This window comes from Eutrigla gurnardus (genome assembly GCF_963514095.1).
Source record: "Eutrigla gurnardus genome assembly, chromosome: 10".
In the NCBI taxonomy this organism is placed as follows: Eukaryota; Metazoa; Chordata; class Actinopteri; order Perciformes; family Triglidae; genus Eutrigla; species Eutrigla gurnardus.
In genome coordinates this window covers 28063109-28079110 of record NC_139924.1, presented here as the reverse complement: position 1 = coordinate 28079110, position 16002 = coordinate 28063109, and the positions used below count along the sequence as shown (strand labels likewise).

The 16002-nt window shown below is 39.6% G+C and overlaps 2 protein-coding genes across 3 annotated transcripts; one reads left to right on the top strand and one right to left on the bottom strand.

Moving 5' to 3' along the window:
- Positions 1-3384, bottom strand: thyn1 (thymocyte nuclear protein 1). Of its 2 annotated transcripts, none has more exons than XM_084019440.1 (7): positions 3255-3384; positions 1684-1877; positions 1466-1534; positions 1280-1372; positions 703-798; positions 411-561; positions 1-112 (listed from the first exon to the last, which is right to left on the bottom strand). In XM_084019440.1, exons 2-7 carry the CDS (start codon positions 1873-1875, stop codon positions 66-68), a joined length of 648 nt encoding a protein of 215 aa, XP_083875566.1. In that variant the 5' UTR covers positions 1876-1877; positions 3255-3384; the 3' UTR covers positions 1-65. The 2 variants fall into 2 exon arrangements, with proteins under 2 accessions (XP_083875566.1, XP_083875567.1); XM_084019441.1 differs by having other exon boundaries at positions 3116-3260.
- Positions 3385-9335: 5951 nt separating this feature from the next.
- acad8 (acyl-CoA dehydrogenase family, member 8) lies at positions 9336-15432 on the top strand. Its single transcript, XM_084019617.1, has 11 exons — positions 9336-9495; positions 10118-10218; positions 10308-10477; positions 11087-11196; positions 11286-11362; positions 12180-12317; positions 12395-12530; positions 14319-14416; positions 14499-14651; positions 14799-14901; positions 14984-15432. The coding sequence occupies exons 1-11, from the start codon at positions 9378-9380 to the stop codon at positions 15037-15039; spliced, it is 1260 nt and encodes a 419-aa protein (XP_083875743.1). The 5' UTR covers positions 9336-9377; the 3' UTR covers positions 15040-15432.
- The last annotated feature ends 570 nt before the right edge of the window (positions 15433-16002 follow it).

The window sequence follows — 16002 nt, the reverse complement described above, 5'->3', positions numbered from 1 at the left end:
ATAATTTGACAAAAACACATTTAATATTGAAAATAATTTCACTGACTAAAACGTCAGCCGGTTCCTCACAACGGCTCTTCGTCCTCCAAACTCTGGACGAAGTCAAACTCGTCTGCAGAGAAAAAAGCAGAACGACGAAGACACAAAGTGAAGAAGAGGATCGTTGGAGACGAGCATCGATCGCCACGCAATGCATGCTGGGAAACGCCTCATCTAAGAGCTGATTGGCTCTTAGTTTTAAACATGTTTAGTAGAAAACGTGAATAACTCTAATATGTAACGCTTGATTGTTGAAGGTTTATTGTTAAACAAACATCTTGTGTGGTAATTAATGATAATAAAGGTTATTTATAGCACTTATAAGCTGCTTTATGACACAAAAAGAACCCAGTGAAGATGTTTCCACTTACCAGAAGTCAGCGGCTGCACGGAGAGCCTCATCCTGGTGAAGAGTGCCATGTCCTTCAGAGGCCCGCCGTCGGCCCGATGCTGCAGGTGGTACTTCTTCAGCTCGGACAGAGGAATAAAACGCTTCATCATCCTTTGGTACTGGACGTCGACCTGAGAGGAGGAGGAGAAAACACCTGAAACCAGTGAAACAAATGGATTCTCAGCAACCAGTGTTGAGATGAGGCTGACTTCATGGATATGTAAGTAGTTGTTTTTGTGTCTACTTATAGAGGATTTGTATTTTATTTTTACCATGCTCCACTTGGGGTTGTCTGGTTTACTGTTCGCATCGAAGTGGACGTCTTTCTTGTCGAACTGCGTGTGGTCCACGTACGCTTCCTTCACGATCTGGACAACGAGACGCAACTGAACATCAACCCAGGGCTCCTCCAGCTTCTCCAAAGTCACATTCAAGCACTTTTCAAGCATTTCAAGGTGTATTTCCATGCTTTTCCAGCCCCTTCCAGCTGTGGTAAACTCCATATTTGTATCAATCCAATGGTCAGTATTCAGTCTACTTATTATGTCACTTGTTCATCACATTAAATGAGATGTTATTGTCCTCTAAACAACCAACATGATGTTTGGAGACAGCTTTTTACAGAAGGACCACAAATGAAAGGAAAACTAATTCCACTAACAGATCCACAGAAATATAATCACCAACTATTTTCATCATCTGTTCATCATCAAAAGGCATTTTTCATAAAGAAATGTCAGAAAATGCTGTTTTCAGTCCCTCAGATATGGAGATCTTCTTTTCTCTGTTCTATCATAGATGTCATCACATACAACACACATTTCAAGCACTAAAGGAGGTGTGCTGTACCTTCATGACTCCCGCTATGCCCGGCTCTTTACAGTTGCTGTGGTAGAAGAAAGCCAACTGTCCGTTTTTCATCTGCCTCATGAAGTTGCGAGCCTTTAGTGATGGATGGAAATAAAAACATTTAAAAAAGAAGAATTATCAGAAGGCTGGTCTGTGCCTTTTAATTCAGGTAACTTTCATATCTACCTGATAGTTGCGGACGCCGTCCCAGCAGCCGGTCTGACCCGGCAACGCCTTCAGGTCCTCGATCCCGAACTGCAGCCGGAAACCGGAGACATCAGGCTCACATTATTATATACAGTATATTTGTATTATAAATGATATTGTGATTTATAATACAACATATATATTTGTATTCTAAATGATATTGTGATTTATAGATTGGGGCCGGCGAGGCTCGGTACCTTGACGTCGATGCCGTTCTCGAAGCGGCTCTCAGGCTCCGACTTCATCAGCCAGCGGTGATGCTGCGGAGGTTCGGAGCTCCCGTCGCCCTTCCCCTTCCCCGCCGCCGCAGCCTTCCTCTTCCCGCCCGCGGCCTGGCCGGTTGGACTCGCTGCTCTTTTGCTGACTTGGCTTCTCGTCTTTGGTGGCATCTCTGCAGTTCAACAGATGTTAGGAATAAATCAGTCCCTCAGATTTGGAGATCTTCTTTTCTGTTATATCATATATGGTAAATGGCCTCATTTATAGCGCTTTTATCCACATTCACACACCGATGGCGGAGACAACCACGCAGGGCGACAATTGGGGTAATTCCCCCATATGTGTCATCACATACAACACACATCTCAAGCACTTTATTCTAAATCCAAGCACTTTTCAAACCTCGATTCAAGTGTTTTCAAGGATTTCCAGCACCCGTGCCAACCCTGTTTTTAGCTACAAATGATATGGATCGGCACAAAGACAAGCATATTGGAAGTATTTTTCGGTACTAAATTATACCATTACAGTCCTCACAATAACTTTGAAAACATGTTTATTTTTAGATATTCCTCACGTTATTATGAGTGTGACAAGTTTGCAGGAGGGATTTGAATTAATTAATACTTAACTATTTAAATGTGCTATCAGTTACACAGTTAAACGAAATATTAAAATTAAAAAACTAAGCAAGGAGCAGCTCGTCACTTAAAGCAGAATAGCGCTGGTCCACCTTAAAAGGTCTCAGGTCAACAGGTCTCTCTTGTAAATGAGACCCTGGGTCTCAATGAGATTTTACCTGTATAAATAAAGGTTAATAGAAAAAGGGTCTTAAGGAGTTGTTTAGCATTTATTCACTGACAAATAACTAAATAACTACAATGCACTGCTGCATTCAAATATTATAATGAAGTTTGTTCACAAGCTTTACTTCTCAAATACCTTTTTTCTTCTTGTTTCCTGGCTGTCGACTCTCATCCAGTATCTCTCATTAAACCAATACAGTCAAACACAACAACCACACAATAAATAATCATAATTAAGTTTAAATTTGACTGCATTTATTATTATTATTATTATTATTATTATTATTATTATTATTGCAGGTATGTGGCTTTAGAATAAACTTGTTTTTAGCTGCACAAAAATGTAAAAAGATAAATAAAAACAGCTAAATTATTATTATCAAGTGTGCAAGATGAGAGGGCGCGTGGAGAAACGATGACGTAATGAATAATAAGGTGAAATCAAGGCGTCTGAGACCAGCTAGCTGAACTAAACGCGCCTGAAAGTGATGATTAAACGCAGATAACTTCCATAAACACCGATAGCTTTTTACCTGTAGACAAGGTTAATTGGTCACAGCCATATAAAAAAAACTGCGGGAAAAAACAACAACAACAAACTTACCGGTCCAGCTACTTCCGTTTATGTTGTAACGCTGCTTTTTTACGCGGACAGGCGGTTAACCGGCTTCTCCTCCGCTTCGAAATCTCTTCTCTCGTAAAACCGAAATAATATCGTCTGAAAAAAACGCTTTTTTACTCACCTTTCGCGTCGTTAGTAAAGTTTTCCGGTGCGTCTCCTTCGCCGCATCATTGTGGTGCTCCAAACTGTAGCGGGCTCGCTACTGCCCCCTGCGGCCGGAGGGCAGAACAACACCCAGGCGTAGATTTACACAGTTTTTTTTCCTTTATTGCAAAAGACAGAGTACATATCAATAAGACAAAAATCATATAAAAGTATACAGAAAAGTATAGCAAAGATACAGATAACAACGACTTTGGGGAGCCTACATTTATATAATGTTCAACCTCATGCAGCAAAATGAGGGTTATGAATGTGAAATTTTAATTTAGAATTAATGCATTTATTATAAAATACATATTTTTTTCCTACACATTCATCAAGCATTTATTTTAATGTAGCTTACTGAAGCCTGAAACTTATTCAAAGCAGGCTTTAAACAAATACAAAATAAAACATGTTACGTGCTGTCCTGTTTGTATTTACCTCAACCATTCACAGGTAAATCCCTGAGGGTTCAGGATTTAACAGACTAACCTGTTTGTTCACAACATGAGACTAACAGTCCTGTTTGTATTTACCTCAACCATTCACAGGTAAGTCCCTGAGGGTTCAGGATTTAACAGACTAAACTGTTTGTTCACAACACGAGACTAACAGCCCACCATCTAGTTAAAGTCCCAGTCGGCAACATTTGTTTAATCATATTCACTGAAGCCGACACTACGCTCCGATAGAACAACATAAATCATCCGGTTTTAGAAAAAAAGCGTGCCTCTACGTGCACGTAGAGCCTGTTGTTTGTTTTGCAAAATATCAACACGGCCCATCTCATCCTGTCCACTCAGCACGCAGGGCTGTGTTCGTGTACACAGAGCCCCTGAATTGTACTTAAATATATTGGGGAATATTTCATAGAGTAATAATAATCAGAATCTGGTGCATGCGCACTGACGAGCACTCGATGGGAGGGAGCGGAGGAGCCCGGTGGTAGAGGGGGAGGGGCCTGAGTGTTGTAAACATTCGAGATGTGACTCGATCTGCCAGACTTGCCGACTACGACTTTAATTACCCGTCTATCGCAGTCATCTCCCTCCGCCTCAGCCATCTCGATACTTTAGTGTTGTTGTTAGGAAAGTGCCCCCGGAAGTAATTGAAACTTCACAACTTTATTGTCCACTCGAGGCCAGAAAATAAACAGTGACATACTACTTACTTTTAGTACGCTTTTTCGCTTTTTCATATTTTCAAATATGCCTGATTATATTTTTATGCACACTGTTTATCACGATATCATCTAACTAATACATAATAAGATAAGTTTGAATCATCAAAAATATTTTGTTACAGATACGATCTAATACAGATACGATCTATTAAAGATACGATCTAATACAGATACGATCTATTACAGATACGTTCTAATACAGATACGATCTATTACAGATACGTTCTAATACAGATACGTTCTAATACAGATACGATCTATTACAGATACGATCTATTACAGATACGATCTATTAAAGATACGATCTATTAAAGATACGTTCTATTAAAGATACGATCTATTAAAGATACGATCTAATACAGATACGATCTATTAAAGATACGATCTATTAAAGATACGATCTAATACAGATACGTTCTATTAAAGATACGATCTATTAAAGATACGATCTATTAAAGATACGTTCTATTAAAGATACGATCTATTAAAGATACGATCTAATACAGATACGATCTATTAAAGATACGATCTATTAAAGATACGATCTAATACAGATACGTTCTAATACAGATACGATCTATTACAGATACGATCTATTACAGATACGATCTATTAAAGATACGATCTATTAAAGATACGTTCTATTAAAGATACGATCTATTAAAGATACGATCTAATACAGATACGTTCTATTAAAGATACGATCTATTAAAGATACGATCTAATACAGATACGATCTATTAAAGATACGATCTATTACAGATACGATCTATTAAAGATACGATCTATTAAAGATACGTTCTATTAAAGATACGATCTATTAAAGATACGATCTAATACAGATACGATCTATTAAAGATACGATCTAATACAGATACGATCTATTACAGATACGATCTAATACAGATACGATCTATTACAGATACGATCTAATACAGATACGTTCTAATACAGATACGTTCTAATACAGATACGATCTATTACAGATACGATCTATTAAAGATACGATCTATTAAAGATATGATCTAATACAGATACGATCTATTACAGATACGATCTATTAAAGATACGATCTAATACAGATACGATCTATTACAGATACGATCTATTACAGATACGATCTATTAAAGATACGATCTAATACAGATACGATCTATTACAGATACGTTCTAATACAGATACGATCTATTACAGATACGATCTATTAAAGATACGATCTAATACAGATACGATCTATTACAGATACGATCTATTACAGATACAATCTATTAAAGATACGATCTAATACAGATACGTTCTAATACAGATACGTTCTAATACAGATACGATCTATTACAGATACGATCTATTAAAGATACGATCTAATACAGATACGATCTATTACAGATACGATCTATTACAGATACGATCTAATAAAGATACGATCTAATACAGATACGATCTAATACAGATACGATCTATTACAGATACGATCTATTACAGATACGATCTATTAAAGATACGATCTAATACAGATACGATCTATTACAGATACGATCTATTACAGATACGATCTAATACAGATACGATCTATTACAGATACGATCTAATACAGATACGATCTAATACAGATACGATCTAATACAGATACGATCTATTACAGATACGATCTATTACAGATACGATCTAATACAGATACGATCTAATACAGATACGATCTATTACAGATACGATCTAATACAGATACGATCTAATACAGATACGATCTAATACAGATACGTTCTAATACAGATACGATCTATTACAGATACGATCTAATACAGATACGATCTAATACAGATACGTTCTAATACAGATACGATCTATTACAGATACGATCTAATACAGATATGTTCTAATACAGATACGTTCTAATACAGATACGATCTATTACAGATACGATCTAATACAGATATGTTCTAATACAGATACGTTCTATTACAGATACGTTCTAATACAGATACGATCTATTACAGATACGATCTAATACAGATACGATCTAATACAGATACGTTCTAATACAGATACGATCTATTACAGATACGATCTAATACAGATACGATCTAATACAGATACGATCTAATACAGATACGTTCTAATACAGATACGATCTATTACAGATACGATCTAATACAGATACGATCTAATACAGATACGTTCTAATACAGATACGATCTAATACAGATATGTTCTAATACAGATACGTTCTAATACAGATACGATCTATTACAGATACGATCTATTACAGATACGATCTAATACAGATATGTTCTAATACAGATACGTTCTAATACAGATACGATCTATTACAGATACGATCTATTACAGATACGATCTAATACAGATATGTTCTAATACAGATACGTTCTAATACAGATACGATCTAATACAGATACGTTCTAATACAGATACGATCTATTACAGATACGATCTAATACAGATATGTTCTAATACAGATACGTTCTAATACAGATACGATCTAATACAGATACGATCTAATACAGATACGATCTAATACAGATACGATCTATTACAGATATGATCTAATACAGATACGATCTAATACAGATACGTTCTAATACAGATACGATCTATTACAGATACGATCTAATACAGATATGTTCTAATACAGATACGTTCTAATACAGATACGTTCTATTACAGATACGATCTATTACAGATACGTTCTAATACAGATACGATCTATTACAGATACGATCTATTACAGATACGTTCTAATACAGATACGATCTATTACAGATACGATCTATTACAGATACGTTCTAATACAGATACGATCTAATACAGATACGATCTAATACAGATACGATCTAATACAGATACGATCTATTACAGATACGTTCTAATACAGATACGATCTAATACAGATACGATCTATTACAGATACGTTCTAATACAGATACGATCTATTACAGATACGTTCTAATACAGATACGATCTATTACAGATACGTTCTATTACAGATACGTTCTAATACAGATATGATCTATTACAGATACGTTCTATTACAGATACGTTCTAATACAGATACGATCTAATACAGATACGATCTATTACAGATACGTTCTAATACAGATACGATCTATTACAGATACGTTCTATTACAGATACGTTCTAATACAGATACGATCTAATACAGATACGATCTATTACAGATACGTTCTAATACAGATACGTTCTATTACAGATACGTTCTAATACAGATACGATCTAATACAGATACGATCTATTACAGATACGTTCTAATACAGATACGATCTATTACAGATACGTTCTATTACAGATACGTTCTAATACAGATACGATCTATTACAGATACGTTCTATTACAGATACGTTCTAATACAGATACGATCTATTACAGATACGTTCTAATACAGATACGATCTAATACAGATACGATCTAATACAGATACGTTCTATTACAGATACGTTCTAATACAGATACGATCTATTACAGATACGTTCTAATACAGATACGATCTATTACAGATACGTTCTATTACAGATACGTTCTAATACAGATACGATCTAATACAGATACGATCTATTACAGATACGATCTAATACAGATACGTTCTAATACAGATACGATCTAATACAGATACGATCTAATACAGATACGATCTAATACAGATACGTTCTATTACAGATACGTTCTAATACAGATACGTTCTAATACAGATACGTTCTAATACAGATACGATCTAATACAGATACGATCTGATACAAGGTTCTGATACAAGTTGTTCTACGTGAAGAAAGGTTTTCAGACCCAGGAGGAGCAGGAGAAGTGCGACGAACACGTCCACGAGAAGAAGAAACTGAAGGACGGGTACCAAAAGGACCTGGCCAAGATGAGGCAGAGCTCGGAGACCAGCATCAACCTGCTCAAGGCAGAAGTCTCTGAAATGCAGGTCTTTCCCACATGTTCTGCTGAAATTACCCATGATGCAATGCTTTTAACACTACGCCACAGTGCCACATTGACATCATGCCAAAGTAGACGAGAGCAGCGGGGGCAGGAGGCAGAGCCTAAAAGCTGCTCCAGTCGGACTGTTTCATCGGCCTTCGATGATTTGACAGGAAGTCACAGAAAAAGTTACATCCTGTTAGACGCTATCTGTAGTTTGCGACCATATTCGCATTTATTTATATTTGTTCATAAATATCTGTGGAAATCAGAATCAGAATCAGGAAAATGTACAGCTACAGTTGCTTTATAAGAGAAAGAGAAGAGTCAAATAGGTATAAACATTTAAAACAGATAAAGTATGAAATATTGCCAATAAATATTAGTAATAGCCTTGTACAGGATGGTCTTAGCTTAGACTTGACTTGACTTATCACGCAGACGAGAGCTGCAGGTGTCTGAGGGGGTGGGCTATAAAAGAGACTATAGCCAAACGCCGTCAAGTCGGACAACAGAGTGTTCCACACTCCGAAGCAGCAGGTGGCGCTGCTATGAGACTGGTCAAGACTCAATAGCACATTGGTCATAATTGGTAAACATGTTGATGGTCTACGTGAGTGCAGAAGCAGCCAGGAGACTGTAGAGCATGTAATGCAACACTATCATCAGCAAAGAACAATCCTTATATCACTGTTAAAGAAAGAAAAGCTCTCCTCACATGTTAAAGAAATGGATCCTGGTCACATTTGTTTCGGTTTTGTTTTTCAGTTCCTAAAATCTACGGGTTTATTTGTTAGAATGTAGCTCTAGTTAATTCAGATTCACACTCCAGTTCGGTAGGTGGCGGTAATACACCACAAGTTGTTTGCCAACCGCCAATAAAAAGAAGAAGAAGAAGCAGGTGGCGCTGCTGCGCTTCATAAACCCCAGCAGCGGAAGCAGCGTGTGACATAACGCGTCGGTAGCATGGCGGCGGTCGGACCTCTGTGCAGAATGGCGCGGCTGGCCTCCAGCGTCCACAGGAGCCATCGGCTGTTCTTCGACAGGAGCTCCCAGAGACGCGGACTCGCGTCCTGCGTCGACCGTAAGTGTCCCGGAACACGAGAGCAGTAAGGGAAGGTGCAGACAACAGAGTCGGTAACGTCACCCAGAAGTCCGCTGTCATTGGTCAGGCTCGCACTGCCCCTCTGATCGGAGGCGTTTGTGAGAGGAATTCTTTTTACATCGTTATATTATATATATTATAATTTTATATTTATATATATATATGTGTGTCTTCACTAATCTTCACTAATCCGTCTCCATCTGGGATATGTGTGTGTGTGTGTGTGTGTGTGTGTGTGTGTGTGTGTGTGTGTGTGTGTGTGTGTGTGTGTGTGTGTGTGTGTGTGTGTGTGTGTGTGTGTGTGTGTGTGTGTGTGTACGTGTGTGTACGTGTGTGTACGTATACGTAGATTCACTGAATATTTACATAAAGTTTTTCTGTGTATCTATCTGTCTGTCTATATGTCTATCTATGCCTTCAGGACAAAACACACACACACACGTGCCTGTCTGTCTTCCTGCCTGTCTGTCTGCATGTCTGTCTGCCTTCAGGATATAAACATACACATGCGTGTCTGTCTTCCTGCCTGTCTGTCTGTATGTCTACCTGTCTCTCTGTGCGTGTAGCGTCATCCATGTGGGTCTCTCTCTCGTGTCCACAGCTGCTTACGGACTCACAGATGAACAGAAGGAATTTCAAAAAGTGGCGTTTGATTTTGCCGCCAATGAAATGTCTCCACACATGTCCAAGTGGGACCAGGAGGTGCGTCGCTCTTAGATTGCAGAAATAAATATAGTTTATCATAGTTCAACATCATCAATCTTTGCATTGTCATTCCTTTTCCCCCCCAGGAAATCTTCCCGGTGGAGACGATGAGAAAAGCCGCCCAGCTGGGTTTCGGGGGGATCTACGTCCAGCCGGACGTCGGGGGGTCGGGGCTTTCTCGGCTCGACACGTCGGTCATCTTCGAGGCGCTGTCCACGGGATGCGTCAGCACGACGGCGTACATCAGCATCCACAAGTACGCGCCGCTGCCATATGACATGAACAAAAATAACTTGCATCCCCATAATCATCAAAATATGCTTAAAATCTTAAAATGGCACAAAAACACAGTGGAATAAATTTACATTTTTATTAAAAAAAATGTGTTTACATCATCACAGATGCACGCATAATTAAATAGGAAATTCCATTAAATAATCTTAAATAAGATGATCATAGAACAATCAAATCTGAAAAAATATCTTAAATAAGATGATCATAAAACAATTAAGAAATCTTAAAAAAACAACAACAACAAACAAATAATCTTAAATAAAATGATCATTAAACAATTACATTTGGAAAAAAAAATCTAAAAGATGATCATAAAACAATTAAAAAATATTAAAAAACTAAAAATGTATTAAATCTTAAATAAAATGATCATAAAACAATTAAATCTTAAACAAGTAAATAATATTAAATAAGATGATAATAAATCATAATGTCTCCCTGCATAAGTAAGGGATAAATACATTTAAATAAATAGAGATGTTTGACCCTGTATTTTATTAGCTTTCTGAAACGGTAAATGAACTTTGCCCTCTGACGTCGTTGGTGAAGCTGTGGTGCGTTTGGTTCGCAGCATGTGCACCTGGATGATCGACACCTTCGGCAACGCCGAGCAGAGAGACAGGTTCTGTCCTGATCTCTGTACCATGGAGAAGTTTGCCTCCTACTGTCTCACTGAACCAGGTCAGGAACATGTGCTGCCTCTTTCAAGGTAATTCATGGTTTGTGATGGCGGTGATTTATCTTGGCGTCCATGTGATCTTTGATTCTAGGCAGCGGCAGCGACGCAGCTTCCCTTCTGACCACCGCGCGGCTGAACGGCAACCACTACATCCTGAATGGGTCCAAGGTAACGGCATCACGTGGCGTTAAGAACGATTTTCTCTATAAAACAAACGCGTCTTAGGGATCTACCAACTCCGATTTATTTTTCAGAGTACGTATATTTCAGTACCGAGTACCATAAACATATTTTTATCAGATGTTTTCCTGAGTTTGTTAAAAGAAATATTAAAAAAATTAATATAAGCTATGTAAGAGTCAAAGGATAGCGCTGGTCCACCTTAAAGGTCAGTCCACCTTAAGTGTTCCTGAGCCAGGGCAGTCAGAGTTGTAGCAAACTTCACTTTAATTATCAGCTAGCTAGATATTGGATGATACAGGATTTTAATGGTTTTACTGAATCCAGGAACGCATGTTAGCGATGTACCGACAAATTAAAAATGATGCTGTTGATGCATTTAAACATTCAAACTTTTTGTTTTCCTGATACAAATGCAGCAGAGTTTGTTAAAATGAATATTAAAAAAACGAGCTGCCTAGTTATTGTGGTAGAGAAGTGAAAATGAGCCTGATACAGTAGAAAAATACACTTTTTTTAATTTTTAAAAAAAAATGTACTTATCCTGTATTTGTGTTGGGAAACTTTATGATTTATGATAATCTTATTATCTTAATATTATTTGATAATTTTTTACAAGAAAAGCTGCTTACGATGTCTTATATGTGATGCGATACAAATATGTGTTTCTTAACAAATGTAAATGGATAGGATGGATAATATTATACTATTCCATTTCCACTGATGAGGTGTATGGAAGTGGTTTTACACGAGTCCTCTACGGGACCAGATCCGGTATCAGTGCCTCGTCTTTGTGACTCCTCAGGCCTTCATCAGCGGAGGAGGAGACACCGACGTCTACGTCGTGATGTGCAGAACTGGAGGTCAAGGAGCTAAAGGCATTTCCTGTTTGGTGGTGGAGAAAGGAACGCCGGGCCTCAGCTTTGGCAAAAAGGAAAAGAAGGTAAATTCACATGTATGTCAGCAGGTCGCCACTAGATGGTGGAAGTGAGTCACTCACGATCACATTCTGGCCTGCAGGTGGGTTGGAACTCACAGCCGACCCGGGCCGTCATCTTCGAGGACTGTGCCGTGCCGGCGACCAACCGGCTCGGCGAGGAAGGTCAAGGGTTCACCATAGCCATGAAAGGCCTGAATGGAGGCAGGATCAACATCGGTGAGATTTAAATGATATGCAAACATGTACTTTATCCCCATGGCAACGACAATAGGAATCGTTCAGTTAATGGGAAGTAATAGATAATGGATTTTCTGTAGTTTATGTATCTTTAAAAAAGAGAAATATTCCCCCCCCCCCCCCCTATTTATTTATATATATTTATTCTTTTAATTTATTTTTTATTTTTAATCTTATTTTGTTCAATTATCTGTAAACCATAGGTACAGCTGAAAAATGGGGGGGGGGGGGGGGGGACAGCAGGTGAAATTGTGAATACGATTGTATAAGTTGCTGAAAGTGTAATAAAAACTACATTTAAAAAAAATGAACATGTGTTTCTGCTTTAATGTTTTTAACATTAAAGCAGAACTATTCATTTTTTATAGATTTTATAAGTTTCATTCAAAAGCAGTAAAACATACTTTTTGAGGGTTTCACCTGAAGGGTCTGTTACACCTGCAGGGTCTGTTACACCTGTAGGGTCTGTTACACCTGAAGGGTATGTTACAGGGTCTGTTACACCTGCAGGGTCTGTTACACCTGAAGGGTCTGTTACAGGGTCTGTTACAGGGTCTGTTACACCTGACGGGTCTGTTACACCTGACGGGTCTGTTACAGTGTCTGTTACACCTGCAGGGTCTGTTACACCTGCAGGGTCTGTTACACCTGTAGGGTCTGTTATACCTGCAGGGTCTGTTACACCTGAAGGGTCTGTTACACCTGCAGGGTCTGTTACACCTGCAGGGTCTGTTATACCTGCAGGGTCTGTTACACCTGAAGGGTCTGTTACACCTGCAGGGTCTGTTACACCTGCAGGGTCTGTTATACCTGCAGGGTCTGTTACACCTGCAGGGTCTGTTACACCTGAAGGGTCTGTTACAGGGTCTGTTACACCTGCAGGGTCTGTTACACCTGTAGGGTCTGTTACACCTGAAGGGTATGTTACAGGGTCTGTTACACCTGCAGGGTCTGTTACACCTGCAGGGTCTGTTACACCTGCAGGGTCTGTTACACCTGAAGGGTCTGTTACAGGGTATGTTACAGGGTCTGTTACACCTGACGGGTCTGTTACAGGGTCTGTTACACCTGAAGGGTCTGTTACAGTGTCTGTTACACCTGCAGGGTCTGTTACACCTGACGGGTCTGTTACACCTGCAGGGTCTGTTACAGGGTCTGTTACACCTGAAGGGTCTGTTACAGGGTCTGTTACACCTGAAGGGTCTGTTACACCTGCAGGGTCTGTTACAGGGTCTGTTACATCTGAAGGATCTGTTACACCTGACGGGTCTGTTACAGGGTCTGTTACACCTGCAGGGTCTGTTACACCTGACGGGTCTGTTACAGGGTCTGTTACACCTGAAGGGTCTGTTACACCTGCAGGGTCTGTTACAGGGTCTGTTACATCTGAAGGATCTGTTACACCTGACGGGTCTGTTACAGGGTCTGTTACACCTGCAGGGTCTGTTACACCTGACGGGTCTGTTACACCTGCAGGGTCTGTTACAGGGTCTGTTACACCTGCAGGGTCTGTTACACCTGACGGGTCTGTTACAGGGTCTGTTACACCTGCGCAGGGTCTGTTATACCTGTAGGGTCTGTTACACCTGCAGGGTGTAACAGGAGAGAGGAGGCTCGGATGTTTGAAAAGTGAGCTTTAGATATATTGCCGTGTAACTGATTTCACAGTCCATTTTCTAACTATGTGACCAACCAATCTATTGTTTGAACATTGCTGTTGCAAAGAAGTTGCTTTTAATGTTGCTCATATGAACGTTGTCCCACCAGCGTCCTGTTCCCTTGGGGCGGCTCACGCTTGCCTTCAGCTGGCGAGGGATCACCTGTTGGTACGCAAGCAGTTTGGAGAGACGCTCTCCAACAACCAGGTGAGTACAGCCGCTACGACGGGCCGACATCCCGAGGATTAACCACGCTGAACCCATCCTGTTTCCCTCCTCCGTCTCCCAGTTCCTCCAGTTCAAACTGGCAGAAATGGCCACCAAGTTGGTGGCGTCACGTGTGCTGGTGCGCGAAGCTGCGACGGCGCTGCAGGAGAGCCGGCCCGACGCCGTTTCCCTCTGCTCCATGGCCAAACTCTTCGCCACGGACGAATGCTTCAACGTGAGTAAATAAACGGGAGCATTTTGTTTAATTATAAGATGATCATAAAACAATTAAATAATCTTAAAAAACTCAATAAACAATTAAATAATCTTAAAAACCTAAAAAAAAAAAATCTTGTATTAATCCGCCGTTCTCACTTGACAGATCTGCAACGATGCGCTCCAGATGCACGGCGGCTACGGTTACCTCAAAGACTACGCGGTGCAGCAGTTTGTCCGGGACGTCCGAGTCCATCAGATCCTGGAGGGTGAGCGTCGAGATGTTTAACTAATGTCCACATACGTCCTGCTTCTTATTCAACGTGCTCATTTTCTCGTTTCCCCTAAAAGGCTCAAACGAGGTGATGAAGATGATCATTTCCCGAAATTTGCTGACAGAGTCTTGATGATGGATCTCCTGGTGGCCATGTTGTTTTGGTCCCCCTCTCCGGTTTGTTACTGTGTGACTGTTTAAACACCCTCCACATCGTAAAGGTTTTCTAAAGGTCATTGGGGTAAAACAGTAGAACATTGTGTTTTTTCTCAAATCTATCAAATGGTTTTTAATGTTCTTTAGTCTGGACCGACCGCCTTACCAACATTGCCATGCAACCAATTTTTTTTTTGGTAACTAGCACTTTTTAGATTGCACATTTTACTTCCTGCTGCTGGTGTGGATGCAGAGTTGTGAAGAGAGGTTACTGTATCGTTACCCAACTTAGAACATGTGAGTTATGTTTATTTGCAATGATTGAGCATTATGTCAACTGATCACACTCCAAATAAAATATTTTTAACGATTTTTTCTTTTTTATTGTCACCGGAAATCTCACTTAACTGGGAATTATTTATTATTTGATGTGAATTGTTTGAATAACTAGAAAGTTGCACTGCAGATCTCTAGGTTCCGTTAGTGGTAGTGTGTGTACTGGTAGTTCTGTTAGCGGTTAGCTAGTGTGTGTACTAGTAGTTCTGTTAGCGGTTAGCCAGTGCATGTAATGGTAGTTCAGTTAGCGGTTAGCTAGTGTGTGTACTGGTAATTCTGTTGGCAGTTAGTATGTCTACTAGTAGTTATGTTAGCGGTTAGCCAGTGTATACTGGTTGTTCTGTTAGCGGTTAGCTAGTGTGTGTACTAGTAGTTCTGTTAGCGGTTAGCCAGTGCATGTAATGGTAGTTCAGTTAGCGGTTAGCCAGTGTGTGTACTGGTAGTTCTGTTAGCGGTTAGCTAGTGTGTGTACTAGTAGTTCTGTTAGCGATTAGCCAGTGCGTGTACTAGTAGTTCTGTTAGCGGTTAGCCAGTGCATGTAATGGTAGTTCAGTTAGCGCTTAGCCAGTGTGTGTACTGGTAGTTCTGTTAGCGGTTAGCCAGT